Below are 14,543 nucleotides of genomic sequence, written 5' to 3'. Positions count from 1 at the left end.
TGAGGAAAAAAAATGTATTAAAAGTGAACTTTACATGAATGTCTGAGGTGCAAGTCTCAGAAATACCATGCAAAAGTATCATTACTTAGTTTTTGGGTTTCATTTATAGCTAGTGAAGATGATAGAAGATTTTGAAATGGCTGCCAGTTCAGACCTTGGTGCTCATCCTTCACTCTCTGAAGATGCTAGAATCAACAAAGACGGTATGTGTTCAGTTAACAGAAGGATAGTAAACTTGCAATTGAATATTAAAGTTGATTAACTTTTAATTACACTTAAATTTAATGCAGTCCCAAAAGGCATTATTGAAATATGCGCCAAAAATCAGAAAGTTGAGAAAGAAAATCAAAGGTAGAGAATATGATTATTATGGGTACTGCTTCAACAAAAATGCATTTGGAAATATCTGTGTATTTTGATGTTTTCCAAAACCATGATTCGGCACTTGGTTAACAGGTTTTAAACATAAGTACCTATTTCTGTTGTATCATAAAATCAAATCATGGTGCTTATAAGTGCTTTGCTTGTTGATATTAAATGACATGAAAGTTATCTTCAGTTTTCGTTGTGTATATAAAGAAACTTTCTTCATGAATCTTCAGTGACTATTTAGTTGTAAAATCTGCTGATTTTAATAAAAGCTTACAGAAGCTGAAGTGTTTGCTAGAGCTGATGTATTGAGTAGTTTATTGTTTGTGTAACAATTGACTGTATAGGACCTATTTTCTTATAGCTTTTGTACTGTGCCAAGGAGGAGCATAGAAGGGGTACCTACGTGAGGTCCATTTTACATTCGTACCAAAACATAGTCTAATCTACTTACAGAGTTAATACAAAGCCAAGTGGTAGAACCAACTCATGGCTGTGATTTATATGTAGGACTGTTTAAGATACTCATTAGCCTCACACAGATCAACTTAAGATTTTAGTCTTTTTGTTTCTTTGTATGGGACGGGTGCATGCATCACAGCTCCGGTAGTGCCCTGTCATAGTGAAGCACAACTCATCTTGGTTCAGGTTGTTAAGATAAACTAACTGTGCCACTAACAAATGTGAGGAATAGTTTATGTGTTGTAGTAGGGTTTTGTTGCTTGGATTTTTTGATTTATGTTTTTTTTAGGGGGGAGTTTGGTTTGTTTTTTTGTGTTTTTTGGTTTTTTTTTCCATTGGTTTACACTAATTACTGTTTGGTTTGGGTTCTTTGATTTTTATATTTTTATATTTTTTGACATAATCTGAGCATTATTTGAGGGGCATGATTTTTGCCGATGTTACAGGTCATGACAAGGAGGGCTTAAACCTGCAATATCCTGGACCCAGTTATACTGCATTGGAAGCACACTCCCCTGCCTCTGCAGCTTCTGCTTCTAGATTTCACAGTAGTACAAAGTCATCTTCTGGTATAATCTTCAGTGTTTATTTTTGCCTTTTTCTCCCTTTAAAAATAAGTAAAGCTTTTCTTCCCAATGTAATACTTTCTCATTGCTGTTATACGCAATGCTAGTGAGCTCATAAAAATCAGTTTTCTTTTAGAATGGCTTCATGGATGTATATTGATAATGTGTTCATATGTTCCATGGCAGAGCAGTATCACTTCAGCTTTTAAAACAGTTTAGCCATGAATTATACTTGCACTCAAATTAACCATCATTGAGGAAAAATTAATAACTTTAGGTCTATTTCTGAAACCCATTACGGTGCTGATATGTAATTATTTCTGAAGTCTACCTGAATATAAACAGGCACTGTGCCACAAAACACTCATAGCTTCTTCACGAAGCTGTCTTTGTCATCTCTTGTCACCATTGTACCTTCCTCCTGTGTCTAGAGAGGTGAAATCTCAACTAAATTCAACCCACATCAGCAAATAAATTGTTTTATATCACTATACAGTAACTGCTGGTTGTGTCCTAAAGCATTATTTTTTGTGGTCTCATCTCATTTTGCAAACTGACAGTAAATTATTTTTGCAATTATGAAGACTGCAGTAGCATTAATCGTCACTATGCAAGCAACCTATTGCGTGTGTTTAAAAATGTAGTGTGTCGTCTTTTGTCTGCACGTTGCCTGCATTGCTTACATTTAAGTTCTAAGTGATACGTACTTTGTACAGGTGAACATACATTTTCCACTCACATTTGCAGCAATCTATCTTAAAAGGTTTTAAAACACAACTCCTATATCTGCATACAGCAGAAGTGACTCTCAAATGGCATGCGCGCACAGATGAATTTTATAAACAGTAATACACTTAGTTCTCTCTTGCAGTATAAACTTGTTACTTGCAAGCTAAAAAACTGTAGGTGATACTGAGTTGCAACTATAATATTTTCAGAGTGGAATTTGGGTTAAGAAGGATAATAATGCTCTTCCTTCCAAGACATCCATACTGCTCTTCAGCTGCACTTCCTGAATTCCAGGAGTTTGCAGTCTGGCTTCTTCAAGTAAATGGCAATTGTTAATTTGCCATAGAACATGGTATAGCTTATTGGAGCCTATAATTTCCAATCAGTTGGAACTGATAACCTTAGTTTGATTGTGGCAGAAGACTGACAAGAGTGATCTTCCTAACAAAATTATCCATGTCCGTCAGGGAGCTGTTAACGTTCTCTGAAGACTACATATTAACCTAGCACTTGATGACGTGCTCTCTTGGGTCATTAAACTTATGTTCAATATTAATTTATTTTTAATGTTAGCATATTCAGATTGATATATTTCTGTATTTTATCCTATAGGCTGCTTAACTTGTGTTACTAATTTGTAAGTGCAAAACTTTTAATAACAAAGGCTGTTTCTGTTTCAGGCAAAGATCTATGTGATAGGTATGTATTTTGATACTGGCTTTGTTGAAACTTTGTTTACTTTAAACTCCGACCAAAAAGCGGACGTCAAGGTGGAACCATCACTTATGTAAAAACCTAGGCATTCATTTTCAGACTGAATGGAAGCCTTTTTATTAATTAATTTCAGGCATTTACTCTGACTTCTGTAGTGCCTGTTAAATTTACTTCATGCAAATGCTGTGTTAGCATTCAAAGTTGCTTTCTAATTACGAGTAACAGAGCTGTTAATATAGATGCTGCTATTGTCTGTGTGCATGTGTTATTTCTTGTACGTGCAAAGCACTAGTTTTTGAGCAAGGATATGTAACGGCTGCTAATAGTCATCTACTGTGGCCAGCTATCACCAGAAAGTTTTGGAAGTGTTACCATATGAACAGGGTAGAACAACAGACTGAAGCATTCTGTGGATGCTCCTGGTCTTCTGGCCTGCCAGGCTCACCCTCCTCTGGGCCAGCCATGTTCATGCACCCCAGTGGAGGTCAGGCATTTCAGCTCTGGATGGGGCCATGTTTCTGGCTGGTTTACTTAAAGCCATTTTGTTGCAGTACCCCTGATGTTAGTTAGAGCTCACTCATTCTGTCCCGTTCACACTTGTGAGGCTAATTATTGGCTGAAGTGTACAGGATGACAGGAAAGCTAAGGTGGTGGCTGGTAACTTTTTTAAGACAGCTACACACATACCCAGGTTTTGCTTGTGTGTATTAGCATAGTGAGATGTAGGGGAAAGAATATTCAGGCCAAAGGCTTCTCTTTAAATGACATGAATATTCTCCTGTTAAGCATAAAACTTTCCTCTGTCCAGCTCATGGCAAGGCTTGACAAACTTCGCAGGCAGTCGCCCTGGACCTGTAGGCAGGAGGACACAAGTATACCCCCTCCTCCAGGTTAATCCAGAAATAGACAGGTTAAACTGCACATTGTTAACAGTCGAGGAGTTTGCTGCATCAGGAAAGATTTTAGCTTGTTCTTCTTACAGCCATGTTCTACTTTAAATTTGTAACAATTTTTTTCTCCTGACTTTAAGCCCTTTAGAAGATCCTCTACAAATTACTGGTCTGAGTGGTGTTACTGATATCATTACTGATCTTGTAGTAAAAGGTGATGTCTCTCCTTTGGAGTTGGGCTTTACAAAACTACAAGCTGAGAATATCTCCAGGTAAACCATGGCTGCTTTTTGTTATATGTTAGTTAAATAATTTTAACTCTGTTTATTCTTCTCATAGTTCATACCCTGTAAACAATGGAAACAAGCACGTAATTTAACTTGATGTTAATTAGAGTAGTATTAAAACTGTTTAATAGCTATTTTACAGCTATTATTGTCAAATGTACTAATTACATTTTTATTATTTTGGTTTTGAAATTCTTTCCTTCCTACTTGCTTGTTCATCTTTTACCAGGTATAGGCTAGAGCACAGCTCTCTATATACAGGAAATTCAGTTCAGCCAAGGTGACTGGAGACTTCTAAAAGATAAAATAGAAATTCCCTGTCAGTGGCAAAGCAGCTTCAGAACCTTCTAGCCCCAGTCTCCAGCTTGTCACGCTCCCTTCCCTGCTGGAGGTTTCTACACCTTCCTGACTGTCAGTTACAAAGTCAGCTGTGTTCTTTCCTGAGATAGGTTGAAATTACAGCTGTTTCCTACTGTTGTTTGTGGTATCAGTTGCTTACAAGACAAAAATACAGCTGTTTAGGATGCCAGTCTGTTGCATTAGTGCAACAGTTCACACCAGTTTAAGATACCTATTTCAGGATGTTCTAATGACTTGATTTGAGTAGAATGTAGTGCTCTGGTTTACATGTTCTAAGATTTATTCAGATTGGTGAAGGAGCTCAAGAGCTTCACATTTTAATCTCTGCACAGATCAATATATCCTTGCTATCCTTTGAGAATTACAAACACGATAGTAATGACTACATCAACATTTAAATGTTGCTAGCTGTTTTGTGCAAGTATATGAATATTTTCAAAATCACTAAAAATTTCAGAAATGTGTTCAAGTTGTATTTAATCAAACCTGACCAAAGACCTAAATGCAACTCAGTTTCACCTACTGACTTTCATACATGACTGTGAACACTTCTGATAATGACACTTCCTATTGCCATAAAGTAAATCACATTCAGATGTGTCAAAAGTTGTAATTCCCTGAGGACTTTAATGCTTCAGTCCATAAGCTTTCAGTTGAACTTACAGCTACTAAAGATACCTTATTTTTCTACAATCATATCTTCTTTTGTTTCTGGAATTATTAGTACCTGCCAGCCTTGAAAGTGAGAGAAGTTTAAAAATGAGACGTTTATAATTGAAACACTTGTCTTGGAAAAATCTGTAAATTTGGGGGGCAGTACTTCCAGTTTTGCAGTGAAGAAAACATGTATTTCCCAGCTGCTTATTTTAAAGACAATTGCAAGATGAATTCGTAAATATTTCTGAAGAACTCTGAGAATACAGTTATGTTAGCATTTCTTACTGGCTGTGCTTTTCTGTTGTTAATATTCTGAGTTAGTGTTTTTAAAATTACATTGAACAGATAGACATGTGAAGGAGCTCATAGATTGACAGGAGGGAGCAAAAAGGATGACAATCTCACTGGTTGTCTTTTCTTCTTAGATACTTGTATGTGCTTAAAACTAATGATCAAAGCACAGTGACTTGCAGGGGTTTTGTCCCATTAATCCTATAAAGGCAATAACAGATGGTGCACTTTAAAGCTTTGGTCCTATTATCTGAATGTAGTTGACAAATAAAAAACGGGAAAAATCTTGGAAATTACTTGTGTGGCAGGATTTTGTAAAGTAAAGTTTTGCAAAAGAAAATTTCTCCATTTTTTATTACTTATGCTTTCAGCTGAATTAGAATTGTAAAGGAATTGCAATATTCTTATTATTATGTGTAGCTGCAATTGCTTGCAGTTTAGAGAATGAGCTAGATTATTTCCCATTTACATCTGCTCTCAGGGTTCATGATTCTGCTGCTGGACATTCTCAAAAAACAGAAAAGGAGAAGAAAGAGATACAAGCATGGATGAAAAGAAAGCGAAAGGAAAGAATGAGAGAATATGTGAAGAAACTGGATGAACAAAGACAGAAAGAGCATAATCCATTCAGTCCAAGAAAGAATGGGGTAGGAATAATGGATATCTTGAAGAGTAATCGTTCTGTATTTTACAAGTATTGATTGTTCAGGTTAGAAAATACGAAAGTTGTTGGTGATTTTTTTTTTTTTTCCTATTTTAATGTTGGTTTTATTGGAACCATCTTTAGTTGTCTCAGAAGTGATCAGTAAGCAAATATACCAGGTTGCGGTAATGACAATTCACTGCAGGTGGCAAATACAACCTGTTCCCCAGCTCTAGATTCAGGAAGTACAGTCCGTTGACTGTAATGGATAAAGCTGTAACATATAATGGATAAAAGCTGTATTTTGTCAGGGAGTGGTAACTACAAGGGTTATAAAGATGTGTTTACATCTTGTTTCAACTGCCCCTGCACCTCCCTAAAACCCTCAATGAATTTAAAAGGTGAAGTTCAGATGCCAACATCCTTTACAAATGCAACAGGATACTGAGAGCAGCCATCCTTGTCATTCACACAGACATAAGTGTATGCACTTACCAAAGTGTCAGCAGAGATGTTAGAATTGAAGGCTGGTTTCAATACAGGCTCAGCAAACAGTGCCTTCCCTCCAAGAATTGTTTTAAGTATAATTAGTAAAAATATGTTTGTGGCCTAATGTATTTCTTCTGATCTACACTGTGCTGGAAGTAACCCAAGGGGGGGGGAAGTGGAAGTACAAATGTAGTTCAGAAATATTTTCCCAATCAGTGTTAAGTCTTAAAATATGCATTTGTCACCTGGATATCTTTCGGAACCAGAAAAGACACTGCTGAGTCAGGGAAAGCTTCAGGGGTACAGGACGTGAGACCTAGCAACAGCAAATACGTCCCTGTACTTTCTGATCATCAGCAGAATGCAGGGTATGCTGTAAATTCTTTCATGATGAAGCTATGCCGGTTTTGACTCCCAGGCAACAAGCATGTAACATGCAAAAGTTTTCTGTTATTAAGTAATATAGTTGTATTCACTTTAGAAAGAGTAACAGATCTCATCTATGGAATAAAGCCTTTCTCCTGGTATTAAACAGTCTTTTAGAGTTGAACCTGGCTGCTTTTCTGTACATGTTTAGAGAGAAGTGATTCAGGAAAAATGTGTCCTGCTTCTCCCCCTCTCCTTTGTTGCCAACTCATATATATATTTGATGCTTTTGTTACAAGCTTTTCTTCTGGAAATCATTAGATGGATTCTCAGCTTTTGGTAGTTTTTTTTTTATTTATTTCATTTTTAGAAGAAAGCATTAAAAAAATGGTACACTAGCAAACACAGGTCAAAGTGTAACCTTACCCTCTTTTTTTTAAATTAGTTACTGTTAGGAATGTCACTGATTTTTAGGAAACTGAAGGTGAGGCCATTTGAAACTGAGCTTGACACCTCCTTAGGAATGTTAGTGTTAATGAGCTATGGAAGGTGTGGCTGCAAGCTTTCAGTATATTTTTGGAGACTGAAAAGTTATAGAGACAGTCTTACCTGAATTTCGTGATAGGACCATGTGCTTTCATATTGTTGCTCATTCGGGAGAGTGTCTTAAACAGTAATTGTCAAGTCGAATAGGTGTACATTCTAGGAGTGAGAGATTGCAATGAAATACGTGATAAGTTAATGATTATTATTCTTTCTTGCACAGCATTGTAGTCTTACTTCTAAGGATATTAAATGCTTCCAGAAGATGAAAGAAGAAAAACACAAGTAAGTTTCTAGAAATGTAACTTGTTGTATTCTTGTTTCTTTATTAATATTCCAGGTTAGCTATCTATGATACTTCAGCTATAAATGACATTTCAATCAGAAGCATAAATAATCCATATTTGCTTTATGATTTAAGAAAACTCAGAACAGATTTCATCCTTTGACTTTATTTTTCACTTCCTGGATATGATTTTTTTCTTTATTTTTTTTATTCCCCCAACATTGACTTATTCATACTGACAAACCCATTGTTAATAAATGTTTTAGCTTTTTGCTGATGAGCTTAGAAGAATTAGGATATCTCCTCTGAAAGTGCAAAAATGTGTTCTATTCTGGTTAGCATATAACCTTACAAGAGTCACAAGTCATCTGCAATTAACTGACGGCATAAGGTAATCTGTAATACTTTTTTTCTCCACAGAGCCCTGTTAACTGAACATCACAATGTAAGAATATCACAAGCACTTTCACTGATGAATGAAATGTTATCTGAAACAGTGGTGGTAACTGCAAATGAACATAGAGCACTGTCAAAGACAAGATCACCTCAAGAGTACAAAAAAAGGTGTATGGCACCTGCTAAAAGGTAACAACTTTAAGTGTTAAACCTGCTCTAATATATTGCTGTCTTTACCACACTTCAAGTCAGTCTGCAATTTGAAGCTGATAGGTACAGGATTAGCTTGAGAGAGGCTTTATATTCTGGCAGAATCAAAGATACACTTTGTATCACAGGTGTCTTAAGTTCCTGTACCAGTCTTCTTCCATCCACTAGTATAGTCTTGGAGGGAACCTTAAAAATGCTTTTCAGAGCCAACTTGGGTCAGAGCTGTAATCAGTGTCCTAACCCATTCCACTCAAAAGCAATTGCCCTGGGCTATAGCCAGGAACATAGTTAATGATCTGAAGAGCATCTAGTAACAAGTAAGAAGCAAATAAGAATACTGTTGTCCATGCATACAGACTAATTTGAGTTCAGCAAACGCTAGGTTTACTGTCTTCCTTTTTAGTTTTTTTTTTCATTACCTAGAAATTGTTCTTTCTTTTGCACTTTGGTGCTTATTGCCTTTTGAGGAGATGATATTACAAGTATTATAAATTGGTAGATGTATTCTGTTTGATGGCATTAATGTCATGTGTGTATATGTAAGCCAGGTGTATACTGCAGTTTCCTCTTCTACATACTATTTTATGTTTTCCAGAATAATAGGAAAACAAATAATCCTGTAACTTCCAAACTTAAGTATTTCTTCATCTGTGTTTAATAATTGAAGTTACAGAGCAGAACTTTGTGAGGGCAGTTTAAGTACATCAGCCCTGCCAGAATCAGAAGCACTAGGGAATGTCATTGCAGGAAGCTACCTTAGGAATGGCAATAACTTTTAAGTTTTGTGGGCTGCTTCTTTTTAAAGCCAATTTGGTATGTCTTCACTGTGATTGCGAGCAGTTCTGATTCTGGTGGGACTTACTGGCCCCACAGGCAGCGTGTTTTGCTGATCCTCAGCTAAGTGGGCTGAAGGAGGTTTCTGTGGTCTTTTTGCCTCATCTGAATAAAACCTGTTAGATCTAAGTTGTGTGGGGGAATGCTCTGTGGTAGACAGTAGTAAGTATTTGGGCTTTGTTTTTTTCTTGTAGAGGGCATCCAAACAGTTCTGTTGTGTCAGAAAGGAACAGAATTGCTGCCAAACTCAGTTTTGGGCAAAAAGTACGCTGTTTCACTCCATCTCTTGGTTTAACACATTCCAGGGGTAAGTACAGAACTTCATTAAAAAAGCACAAACTGGAGATAATCTTTAATTTACTGCAGGATTTTGGGAGGGAGGAGCTTTAATACCTATGTAGAAAGTCAGATTAATAATCCTGGAGACTTCCTGTCTTTGAGACTTTTGTCACAGTGCTGTCATTGGTCTGCTAGGTTATGAGTTAACCTTTCCTTATCATCTCTTTCTAAATCCAGAGTAGCTTAATTTGCATAGTAAGAGTACTGTATAATCCAGGAAGCAAGTTCACAAATGAATATTCTGAAGCATCTTTTGTGTAGTTTCAATCTGATGTACCTAATAGAGGAAACGCTTTCTTTATCTTTCCAGGAAAAGCTTGTACTCTCCTTCAGAAAAGTGCTTCCAGAGGAAGAATGAAAACTGCTGCAAATTGTCCTGTTAATTCTAGACACTGTAAGTTACATAGGGCAATGACATAGTGCTGTTCAGCTACATAGGACGGGGAAAACAAGACAGCGAACACATTTCAGAAAACATCCTGGGTAGAATTTATGCAATGTAGACCTTAGAATACTAAAACAGGCATTATGATGTCATGAGGGACAGAGGACTTTTCCTTTGTTCAGCTGAAACACACAGAGAAAGTTAATTAGCAGTACAGTACACAAATATTCTGCCTCTCTGTTACCTTTCTAGCAGTGCTTACTTTCTGAGTTTCACTTTGTACAGTATCTGTTTAAGATGTAATTTTGTCACAGAGTGGAAAAATCTATGACTGAACTTTTTAAAAAAAATTGTGATTTTAGTAATCTTTTTTTCCCTGTGCCTATCTCCATAGGTCTGGATCCACAAAAATTTGTTCGCATAAAATGTTATTCCTAATCATATTCTTGAAGAGATGTGAGATTTTCACACCTCTACAGCTGTGAAAAAGTCATTCTTCTCCTTTCCATATATTCTGTTTTTAAGCTCTAAATGCAGGGTGTCCTTTTCCTGATTTAACATCACCTTCTTGTATCAGATCCTCCGGTATATACCATCACTGCTAAGGGTATCACTGAAGTTCCATGTCTTCTAAGAGGCACTAATCCAGAATTTACATAGTTTTATTCCTCTGACAAATAATGTATCAATATCCCTTTTTGAGGACTGCACTACAGAGCCTGCATGCTGTAGGCACTGTGGATAGTCCTGTTCCACTTCATGTTCTGTATTCCATGTGTCCACTTGTCTGGAAGACAGTTCAGAGCATGAAGCATTAGTTCAAGACAACAGATCATGCTGGTCTTCACATGTTTTCACACCGCTTCAGTTCTTAGAACTCGGAGCTTCTGTTCTTGAAGAAATTTCAAGACATGCAGAAGTAAACAGCAAGAAATGTTACAGTGCCATGGTTGGCTTGTTTTCTCCTCAGCTGCTGAATACAGAGTCAGCAGAACGTCAAAACAAAGGCATCCACACCTTGCCGCCACAGTTCAGACAGAAAATCTTGATCAAGAGACTGATCGAGACATAGTAAGCCCTTGGACTGTGCCTGATGATATCCAAAGAATACTTCGAGATACTCATGACTCCCTGTTTCAGGTAGAATGTCTGCTTGTTCTGGGAATGATCTGATACTTGCCATTTAATACTTTGTTTACTTCTGCTTTATTTAAAATGTGGATCTCTGTTCAAAACCTGTGGATGGGGTAGATACAGGGGGATATAAATGGTGGTGATTCAACAGAACTACATTTTGTCTTTACAAGCAAAATCAGGTCTTTTGAGCCTTGAAAATGAATGTTCTTTGTAACAACTGTAGAGGCATGTTGTCTGTCCAGGCAACAGATGGCTAGTGGGAGTGCATAAACAGGAAAATATATTTGTTGTGGAATAATCACAGAATGGTTTGGGGTGGAAGAGACCTTAAAGATCATGTAGTTCCAATCCCCAGTCATGGGCAGTGACATGCTCCACTAGACCAGGTTGCTCAAAGCCCTGTCCAGCCTGGTCTTGAGCACTGCCAGGGCTGTAGCAGCCACAGCTTCTCTGGGCAACTTCTGCCAGTGCCTCGCCACCATCAGAGCAAAGAATTAACCCTTGTCCTATGCCTGTATGCCCTGGTACAAAGTCCCTTTCCAGTTTTCTTGTAGGCCCTACACATAAATGCAGATACATAACTTGTTTAGGACGTTTCTGAAAAGAATGAGATTGTTTTTGCTGGCTATGCAGAGGCATTGTCCATAAATGATATGCAGTGATTCAGCTAATGTTCTTTTCCTCCAATAGGCCTCTTCATTGCATCCTGTGAGTTTCTCTCCTCTTGGCACTGTTCACACCGATGATGTTTCTGAAAGCACAGGAAGTATCCTCAGCAAACTGGACTGGGATGCGGTTGAAGCTATGGTAGCTGATGTGGAAGACAAGTGAAAAAAATGTCTCGGCAGTTGTTGGAGTTTGGTTTCTGAACAGTTGCTGGAGTTTGGTTTCATTGTTCTACTTAAAATGGATTTGAGGCTTGCATTAGTGATGTTCTTAAGCAGCACAGAAACTCTCACTGCTTTCAGTCTTGCCTGCGTGAAATTCAGTTCTTTAACATGTAGTTTGCTTTCTGTATGTCTTCCACTCGCAAGAACTAAATATCATTGATAAATGCAGACCAGCAGTCTCAAACAAGAACTTCTGTGTCAGCTACTTACACATAAAAAGTTCTATTTTAAGAGCACTATATAACTGGTTTATCTTTGTATTTAATATTTAACATCATTACAGATGAACTTATTTTTGTTACTTAATGTTTTGTGATAAACTGGTTTAATAAAAATTAGTTTCTGCTGATTCCTGTTGATTTACAAACCAAGTGCAATTATTGCGTACCCATATGATTGCACACGTGCACATGCATTACCCTGGTATTTTAAACCCAGCTTACTTGTACAATATTTCAGAAAAATCTCAAGATTTTGAATGACTGGCAGACATACAAGAAGTCATGCAGCAGTAAATGAGATACAGACTTCTGCTAGGGAAACAGACACCGGTATAAGACACTAAGGGCAAGTACTTACTGAGGTAAAGAAAAATGTTGCTGTAATGCTGTTGTATTAGAGCTCCTCTGGCATCCCCCAGATGTTGGTAGAAAATTTTCCCATATGTTCAGTGGCCAGCAACTAGTTGTGGTAGCCTAAACAGATGTATTCACGGTGACTTTCCCAACAACAGTAGTTTTTATCTTTTCATAGTAAATAAATTTGACTTTTTTGTGGAAGTCAAAAGTGTGAAGGAAGAAAAAACTGCAAATGAGCAGTTCATTTAATAGTGCTGAGGAATCCTTTCTTCAAGTGCCTGATGATCCATACTGTCATGAGTCACTATACAAGGGCGGAGAGGCAGTTTGAAGACCACGGGGTCAGCACTGAACTCGCCCTTTGCTTGAGCTGTGACTGAAGATGGTGCCCAGGCAGACCTGCACTGCAGCCAGTGTACAGAAGCACTCAGACACAAGGAAGTAGGATGATGAGGAGATACCTATCAACCCTGCTGCTTCCACAGACCCAGGCTTTCTTTGCTATGACACTTTTCTTTCTGGGGCCAGAGATCAAACTTTTTCATATGTCTCCTCAGAGGACCAGATAGGGCTTTTATCTCTGCCGGTCTCTAAATGAAATTTTGAAATACACAACAAGAAATACCACCAGATGTCAGCTATCTTAGAAGCTATGAGGATCAAACAAGTCAAAACCCAGTAACTCTTAACACCATTGCATTCTTTTAGAAAAGAAAAAAATTGCTAACTGCAAGTTTTACACTTTAGTTGCTCTATTTCATAATATTTCAGAATCAAAGTCTTGCAGAGTTGAATGCTTGTGCTCGAAGGCAAGAATCTCTGCAACCACGCAGCCACAGAAGCTGAAACTTTGCAAAAGGAGAAAGATGGTGCATACCATTTCCTTCTTTAACGAACTCACATTCTTTCTCCTGATTTTGTTTTACAGTCTGCTTTGCATTTGCCACCCGTTTTTTTGGTCATAGACTCTTCAGATCATTGAATAGAACCATACAATGGTTTGGGTTGGAAGAGACACTTAAACGCTATCTGGTCCAAACCCCCTGCAATGAGGAGGAACGTCTTCAACTAGATCTAGTTGCTAAAAGCCCCATGCAGCCTGACCTTACTTGCATGGCATGCACTCTGCAGAAGTGATGCAGATCTCCATCCAGGATTGCATATCAAGAGCTCCCTACTCCAGAGTTCAGTGATCCTACTGAGCAACAGAAATAGAACAAAATACCATTTTAGCCCAATAAGATGTGGAATTGTTTCGATGTGTGTAGTTTATGTGTGACTTTGTTGTTCAGGTTTTCAGCAGAAAATGTAAAGAGTTTCACACAGAAGACTTATTAATCACTCTGTCAGATAGTGTCCATACAGTGAATCCTTCCTTCCTTTTTTTTTCCTTCATTTCCTTCCTTTCCTTCCTCTCCCTCATTGGTTTAATGACTGATTATCTTTGCCGGATATTTAGTACCTGTGCCACACAAACCATGACACAAAGAGCAGTGCAGGGACATCTTAACGATTTGTAGCAGAACTGCATTGGAGTACTGCCTTTAATCAGCCCTTGCAGGGCATTCTGTGCTGCCTTGGCTTGAAAGCCAGGGTTCTGTGTTCTTCACAGTTTGGCTTTGGGAAGGGCACAGAGAAAAAGGGCCACAGCTGAAGTGAACAAGAGCCCAGTGCAGCCAGTGGATGCAGCCCCTGGGCTCCTGAGGCTCAGCAACACATGGCTTGGGCGGTGGGGACACGAAGGCCCCACAGTGGCTGAAGTACTCTCCCAGACAGCAGCAAAGCAAAGTACAGGAGGATGGCACAGCCCCTTCCTACCACATGTTGCTGGGCCTCGTGGTGCTGGGAGAGAGCACTATGTAGCCTATAGGTGAACGGGCAAGTTCACCTGCCTGCCCCATGCCAGACCTAATGAACACCACCAGAGGAGCAGAGCTAGGCAGACATCTTCATGACCAAAACCACAAGGGAGAGGGAGTGCCTCGACACCACCTGCTCCCCCCAGCTTACTGCAGCCAAAGGAGAGCATGGCCACAGAGCTGGAGCACTGCTGTCAAATGTATCCATGGCGCTACAGCACCACAGCCACGGGTTTGGAGAAAGGTTGTGGGCCTTTGTCCTG

The 14,543-nt window shown here is 38.4% G+C and overlaps 1 protein-coding gene across 1 annotated transcript in view; it reads left to right on the top strand.

Annotated features, from left to right (window-relative positions):
* The window catches only part of CPLANE1 (ciliogenesis and planar polarity effector complex subunit 1), a 63,573-nt gene extending 51,381 nt beyond the window's left edge, over positions 1-12,192 (top strand). Inside the window, exons 42-52 of the mRNA XM_057433241.1 lie at positions 110-203; positions 1,278-1,400; positions 2,807-2,825; positions 3,871-4,002; positions 5,807-5,972; positions 7,590-7,651; positions 8,073-8,237; positions 9,287-9,399; positions 9,742-9,825; positions 10,787-10,956; positions 11,644-12,192. Of these exons, the coding sequence (XP_057289224.1) occupies positions 110-203; positions 1,278-1,400; positions 2,807-2,825; positions 3,871-4,002; positions 5,807-5,972; positions 7,590-7,651; positions 8,073-8,237; positions 9,287-9,399; positions 9,742-9,825; positions 10,787-10,956; positions 11,644-11,784 (1,269 nt within the window). The 3' untranslated portion in view covers positions 11,785-12,192. The remainder of the gene's footprint in view (positions 1-109; positions 204-1,277; positions 1,401-2,806; positions 2,826-3,870; positions 4,003-5,806; positions 5,973-7,589; positions 7,652-8,072; positions 8,238-9,286; positions 9,400-9,741; positions 9,826-10,786; positions 10,957-11,643) is intronic.
* Positions 12,193-14,543: the final 2,351 nt, after the last annotated feature.

This window comes from Pezoporus wallicus, unplaced genomic scaffold, assembly GCF_028554395.1.
Source record: "Pezoporus wallicus isolate ANWC-B61680 ecotype Strahan unplaced genomic scaffold, APGP_CSIRO_Pwel_v1 contig_5601, whole genome shotgun sequence".
Classification (NCBI taxonomy): Eukaryota; Metazoa; Chordata; class Aves; order Psittaciformes; family Psittacidae; genus Pezoporus; species Pezoporus wallicus.
Note: the sequence above shows the minus strand (reverse complement) of the source record. Positions and strands in the feature narration are given on the sequence as shown.